A 7500-nucleotide genomic window follows, 5' to 3' on the forward strand; every position below is an offset into this window, starting at 1 on the left:
TCTGGATGGAGGGAAGCGGAGGCGATCGAGGGGCGAGTGATGCTATCGCGGTAATGCTGTGATGATTTGGTTCGCGTTGTGATGGGGACTGTGTGGTCGTCGGCGATCAGGGGGGTAATGGTAGACCGGCTCGGATGGTGGTGGTGATGCATCGATTTTTTCGTGCAAATGGTGATGGCGATGGTGAGCCAGCGATGGTGTCTCGTTTGGCGCTGGCGTGGGATGATGGTGATGCAGTGCGGGCGAGGCGAGTGACGTACCTGGGAGAGGGCGCGGCGGCGTAGCTGGCGATGACGACGAGCGTGAGGACGGAGTGCGGTCCGGCCGGCATCGTGGGGCTGGCACCATCTTGCAACGCCGCCGTCACCAGCTCCAGCTGCCGCCCTGCTACGCCGTAATGCAGCGCCGTCATGCCACTCCTACACAGGAGCGCGGCAACAACTTAAGCATTCGCCGGAGCTTGCCGCTCCCGCCTTTAATCTGCCTCCGCTACGCTACTGCGTTTAACGCTCGGCTACAATGAACATAAAACATAAAACCTTCTACTTCATGCGCCCCCTTGCAGCTGCCCCTACGCGAGAGCCCTCCTGCTGTCGCCATGGCACAAGTGAGAGCGCCTTATGGCCGTCCTCACGAGTCTCCTTGGCGCGGCGGGCTCTCTCGTGGTTCTCTTAGCTGAACAACCTCCTCTGTGTACAAACTACTCCTGCAGATATTCCCTCTCTCTCCCACTCCTCTAATGACCACTTCTCATGAGTCTCCTCTGCGGGCGTCTCAATATCAGCTTTCAGAGTGCCAGCTTCCTCCTGTTCTTATCTTTAGCTCAAAACCTCTCCTCGTCTCAGGCAGACCCTTGATGCTCTGCCCTCATCCCACGCGCCCTGCCGACGCCCCCGACCTCGTCTCCAGGGCCCCCTCCTCCGCCCTCCGCCCTCCCCCCCCCCACCACCACCCCGCCCCCCCGTTTGATTACCTGTCTACCGTATTCCAGGAAGCCCCTGCAGCGCGCAGCCTTCGCGCTAGCTCGGCGTGGCCCAGCCAGGCAGCCAGCATGAGGGGCGTGAGGTGTGGGCCGGGCGTGGGCGCGGCCACCCCTGCTCGCCGCTCCAGCAGTACCGCGAGGCCGTCACGTGATCCCGCCATCACCGCCGCGACCAGGGCTGTGTGTCCCTCCTCGACCACGTGGTCCATCCGCTCCAGCCTGCACAAAGCATCATTTGTCCCTTAGGGTGATCGGCGCTGCACTGCAATACGCCCTGCATGCACTCGCCTCTTTGTGCGGGCAAGGCAACACCCGCCGGCACACTGGCCTGAACAAATTTGCCAAATAAGTCAGATCTGTTGTTCCAAATGGTAAATTTGTCATAGCTGACATGATAGTAAGCACTTAACAATAAAATACATATACACGCACGCACAGAGAGGGGAGAGAGAGCGTGAGAAATTGGCGTATAGAGAGATAGGTTGATAGAAAAGACAAACAAAATATAAATATATTAATAAATACATGAGTACATATGTGTGTATATATGTATATGTGTATATATATCTATACATATATATGTATGTTTGTGTGTGTGTGTGTATGTATATGTATGCATGTATGTAAGTATATGTATATGTATATATATATATATATATATATATATATATATATATATATATATATATATATATAGAGAGAGAGAGAGAGAGAGAGAGAGAGAGAGAGAAAGAGAAAGAGAAAGAGAGGAAAAAGAGAGAGAGAGAGAGAGAGAGAGGAGAGAGAGAGAGAGAGGAGAGAGAAAGAGAGAGAGAGAGAGAGAGAGAGAGAGAGAGAGAGAGAGAGAGAGAGAGAGAGAGAGAGAGAGAGAGAGAGAGAGAGAGAGAGAGGGGGGGGGGGGAAGAGAGATAGAGATAGAGATAGACAGAAAGATACATACCGAGAGAGAAAGAGAGATAGAGATAGACAGAAAGATACATACCGAGAGAGAAAGAGAGATTGAGAGAAACAGAGAAACAGAGATAAAAAGAGAGATTCCATGTTCTTAACGACACCGCAAATGAGATCACAGCCCGACGCACGTACTGTGAGAATTTCGTGAGCTCGGCCAGGGCTTCTCGGACGAGCGTGGCACTGTTCTCCCTCACCGCCTCCACCAGGTCGTGGCCGCTTCCGGGGACGTCTGAAAAAAAAGGGACCTGTCACACGAGATCCAGCACCATGACGGGAGAGGCACCTGGCACCTGGCACCTGTCACACGGGATCCAGCACCATGACGGGAGAGGCACCTGGCACACGACGGGATTCAATAGCACGACAGGAGAGGCACCTGGGATACAAGGCAGTGTTATTATCACATGAGGCAACACACCTGTCACTCGAAGTATATTATTTGTTCCAGGGGATGATGGGGGGGGGGAACATCTGCTTGGGAATCAAATCCAAGTTTAGGAAGCAGGCCTTTCATTACAGCAGATTTAAGTTATCACGCGAATGTGGTTCTTGATTTTTTTTAGGTCTCTCTTTCTCTCTGTCTTGTCTGTCTGTCTCGGCCTCTAACTCTCTTTTTTTGTCTTTTTGTCTCTCTCTCTCTCTCTCTCTCTTGTTCTCTCTCTGTCTGCCTGTCTGTCTCTAACTCTCTTTTTGTCTTTTTGTCTCTCTCTCTCTGTCTGCCTGTCTGTCTCTAACACTCGTTTTGTCGGTTTGTCTCTTTCTCTCGCGCGCGTTCTCTCTCTCTCTGTCTTTCTTTCTTTTTGTCTGTCTGTCTGTCTATATGTATCTTTCTCTCTCTCTCTCTTTCATGGTATTTCAACCAAATTCTCTCCATTTCCCTCCCCAACTTACTCTTCGTCTTGAGCGTGATCGTCGACCAGGGCGAGACGCTACCTTCCTCGGACGCCCTGACTCTGACGGTGACCTCCTGCCCCGGACACAGGCCCTCCACCACGCAGGACACGCCGCTTCCCCTGCAGGTGGGCGAGAGAGAAAGAGAGGAGGCTGGAGGGTGAGACGCGGCCTGGGGGAGACTCGGGGATGGCTAACGAACTGGGGATAGAGGGAGGAGGCGTGGGAAGTACCGGGAGATACGGAGAGGAAAATGGAATCAAAGCTTAATATACCTGTATACATTTGACCAGCCGGTGCGAGGGAAAAGGCACTGGGCGGTGTAGATGATGCTCGGCTCTTCTGTAAAAACTTCCGTCCTGTCTATCTCCTCTTCTAGGGGCCCGTCCTCTAGGCCCTGCAATAGGGTTTATAATGCATATATTAGATATGTATTAGAGTCCTTAACGACATTCATTCCGCAGCTGTCAAGCACTTAATATATAGTTTTAAACACCAGTTCTACTCGATAGCTTTCGGCTCAACAAAATATCATAGAGGTAATCGTGAATGTTACAAAATAGTAAAATACACTCTTTACACGTTATTTTATTGGGTAAATGGCGGATGTAGGAACAGAATACAAACAATACATACATCTGAACACAACCATGAAGACACAACTGAAAACACAGTGCTACATACCGATTAATCAATCAAAAACACTGCTCATAACTCATCCCACACTTGCATAGCCACCCATAAAGAAATCGCTAAAATAAACATGTAAATATCACCTAACCGCTAAATACTCCACAACACGAGATCCATCATCGATCCACCTTCTACCCACTCTACTGACTACCTATTGTTGGAATTCCCACCTCCTCGTCGGCCGCACATGCATGGTATTTTCCAACAACGCGCTGGTTTTATACGATCATGCCTTTGTACTTCCTCTACAGCGTTTTTTTTTTTTTTTACTTTCCTCCGAGAATAACACCTTACTCTAAATCTAAATGAGTCTTCATCTTGCTTTCACACCAAGAATCATACTTGCATACCGTCATGTCTTTGTCCTCCCTGTAAAATGTTATTCTCTCTTCACCCTACTCGAAAATCGGTCTTTCAAGCCAGGAAACATTAAGGCCCTGTTCAGACGAACGTTTTTAGTGGCCCGACTGCTGGAAGCGCGACTGCCAGGTCAATACACACATGTACATGTATGTATGTATGTATATATATATATATATATATATATATATATATATATATATATATATTATACAGACACACACACGCACACACACACACGCACACACACGCACACACATACACACACACACACACACACACACATATATATATATATATATATATATATATATATATACATACACACATATGTGTGTATATATATATATATATATACATAGTATATATCTATATATCTATATAAATATATATATATATACATATGTATATATCTATATCTATATATATATACACATATGTGTATATATATATATATATATATATATATATATATATATATACACACATATGTGTGTATACATATATATACTTATATCTATATATCTATATAAATAAATAAACATATATATAAATAAATATATATGCACATATATGCATATATATATGTATATATATATGTATATATATACATATATACAAACACACACCCACACACACACACACACACACACACACACATATATATATATATATATATATATATATATATATATATATATATATATATATATATGCAAACGACGATATAAAACCCATGCACGTGCCACCTCTTCTACACCCATTACCAGCTGTGTATAATCAGCGACTGAAGAGGGATAAAAAAAAAGTAGTCGCGCTCCTAGCAGTCGGGCCACTAAAATCGCTCGTCTGAACGGGGCCTAACGCGAGACCCTGCTTAGAACCCGGGAAACTGCAATTAACGTTACATGCTACTCCTGAACAGAAGCTCTTGAGATTGCTTACATCCTCATCCTGCAGGTACGCGTCAGCCTCCACCTCCTTGGCATAAGCGAGCTCGAGGAAGTACTCGTAACTGTCATTAACCTCCTCCACAGCTGCGTCTCTGGGGGAGGATTTGGAGGTGAGTCCTAATGGGAATAAGCTGAAGGAGAAGCGTGTGAGAGAATCCTATTTTTTCTACGGGAAAGGAATGTAAAATCAATGCGAGGTCTGAATAACGTTATTAGTCTAGTTAAAATGACTACAAAAGGAATATAAAAGACTACAGATTTATGGACTGAATGTTTGAATGAGCATGACTTAAAGTACTCGCCTGAAGGCACTTATATTAGGACAATGTGTGTATTATTTTGCCAATTACACACGTACATCAAGACAATAACCACACTATCTTAAAACAGTAAACATCTTTTTATTAACCCTAACCTTAACTAACCAAAAAACGTAATAAACTACTGAGCATGTAATAATTATTTCACATCACCTTAAAAGGCTATTGTCAACAAACAGAGCAATTTGAGAAAATGGGAAAAAAAGTGGAAGATATGCAGGAGAAACAGCTGATCAGTTGCCTCTCAGACGGCTGCTAAGCACCAAGGGAAAATAGGTTTAGTCTCTGAAGAACATTCCATAAAACCCGAAAATATCTGCTCGAGTGAAATCGGAAGGTATCCATAAGCGAGGAAGTTAAATAGGGTGAAATTGTGGAAATAATGAAATCCAGAAGGATTATTGCTTAATAAAAATGTTTTCTGGAGAGAGAGTAACAAAAACTGGAAACATACATATAATTACAAGAAAGATTAATAAAGAAAACCATACCGTCCTAGAGTAGGTTATTTTGCAACGATAAAAAACAAACAAAAACAAAAGCACAATATCACGAAGCAAATTCGATTAATAATAATAAAATCAAAAGTTTTCTTTCTCTTAAATAACCTTACCCAGAAGAACTTCTCGAAGTTCTGGAAAGAAATTCAAAGATCAAAGGTTTTTTCTTCCGGAGAAATTATCAAAAATGGTAAGACAATATGATCAAATATTTGCAGTTTGTCGTGCAATTATATACCAGCACAAAGACCGGGCAATGTGTGTGGTACTTTAGTTTATCTGTTGCTCTTCTCGACATTCTGAGTTCAATGTGTTATGATTAATATCTTTGTTTTTGTGATTCTTATTCTTGTTTTCCATATGATGACATTATTATCAATAATATGCATTTTAACCTTTATTATCATCATCATTTTTTACATTATCGTATTCATGTTTTCTACCATTACTATCCTTATTTTTTTTACCATTACTATTACCAATTATCATTCTTACCATTATTACCGTGATTATCATTCATATTATCTATATCCGTATTGTTACCATCATCATAATCATCAATACATTTTCATTATGTTTATCATTATCGTCATCATACTCTTAATGCAATTATAATCAACAAATTTCCAGACAGACGAAGAAGATTTCGACAGCCTTAAAAATGGTTTTATATTGTATACTACCAAATAGTGTAACAGAAAATCTACACTCAGTTTATAGCGGGAGCGGAAGAAGACGAAGTGATATGCCGCCTCACCTAAATGGCAACACTGGTGAACATAAAATAAAAAAGGAAACTGCTAGATTAAGAATTGAAACTCGTAACTGGGACACATCTTTTGGTTATTCCGATTGGGACAAAAGAAGATATAAGCAACAACAGAAACATTATGCATAACTTACAACTCGACATCGCCAACTTGAGGTCTAGAACTAATGGTTGGAACACTAACAAGAGAAAGTTAAAAAGTCTTCCGATGAAACTGCAAAACCAGTCATAATTAACAATGGAAACAAAGAAATAACTCCGAATAAGAGAACTAAAGAACAAATACCAGATTATATCTACATTGGTAATCTAATGCTTGTTTACAGCCATAAAGAAGTAATTAGAACAGTGGTTTCCAACAGGTGGGTCGCAAATGGTCACTAAGCACTGATCTCAGTGTCACTAAGGGGGTTGCAGTTCATACTAAGAATATATAATATATTACAATTAGGAATATAATATATTACAATTAGATATATCAAGCTTGCATAGACCTTTTCATTCTTAACCAAATAAAATTTATAGAAGGGATCGTGAGTATAAAAACGGTAGAACCACTGCATAAAAAAATCAAGGTGAATGATAAACTACACCACACCATCCAAACGAAATTATTCTGCCGATAAGAGACACCTTATAAACACTGTGCAATATCTGCTATATCCTATCTTAGAAAAGGAAAACTGGCAGCTCACCCTGAAGTCCGATTTGCGAAGTCGATATTTTACCCTGATCGCCTTAATGTCAATACTTGTGCTAACCTCTGTTAAAACTTTTAAAGTCTATATACAACATATGATTATTTTTTATTTAAATTCGCTGCCTTTAAGACTATATTATTATTATCTATTCAAAATCGAAGGCCTCCTTGGGTGAGTTGCCAACTTCTTCACTGAGATAGGATGAATTATAAGAACAACCCAAAGAGCAATAGAAAAAAAGGTATTAAATTTTGCACTGCTAGAGTGGAAATTAAAGAATGACAGAAAGAAGATAAAAAAAGAAGAAAACAGACGAAGTGTACATCTTCGCTTGAAAAAAAAAACGAAAAAAATAAAAATCTTCGGACATCAGTCTA

At 41.8% G+C, this 7500-nt stretch overlaps 1 protein-coding gene across 3 annotated transcripts in view; it reads right to left on the reverse strand.

Annotated features, from left to right (window-relative positions):
- Positions 1–7500, reverse strand: part of LOC113809432 (fibronectin type 3 and ankyrin repeat domains protein 1) — a 20644-nt gene that overhangs the window by 7416 nt on the left and 5728 nt on the right. Inside the window, exons 3-9 of one of the 3 annotated variants that reach the window (XM_070128631.1) lie at positions 5767–5787; positions 4826–4925; positions 3103–3224; positions 2828–2949; positions 2069–2165; positions 974–1201; positions 261–419 (exon numbers count right to left, since the gene is read on the reverse strand). In XM_070128631.1, the coding sequence (XP_069984732.1) occupies positions 261–419; positions 974–1201; positions 2069–2165; positions 2828–2949; positions 3103–3224; positions 4826–4925; positions 5767–5787 (849 nt within the window). The remainder of the gene's footprint in view (positions 1–260; positions 420–973; positions 1202–2068; positions 2166–2827; positions 2950–3102; positions 3225–4825; positions 4926–5766; positions 5788–7500) is intronic. The other 2 variants (XM_070128638.1, XM_070128643.1) reach the window with 2 other exon arrangements.

This window comes from Penaeus vannamei, chromosome 2 (genome assembly GCF_042767895.1).
Source record: "Penaeus vannamei isolate JL-2024 chromosome 2, ASM4276789v1, whole genome shotgun sequence".
Lineage (NCBI taxonomy): Eukaryota > Metazoa > Arthropoda > Malacostraca > Decapoda > Penaeidae > Penaeus > Penaeus vannamei.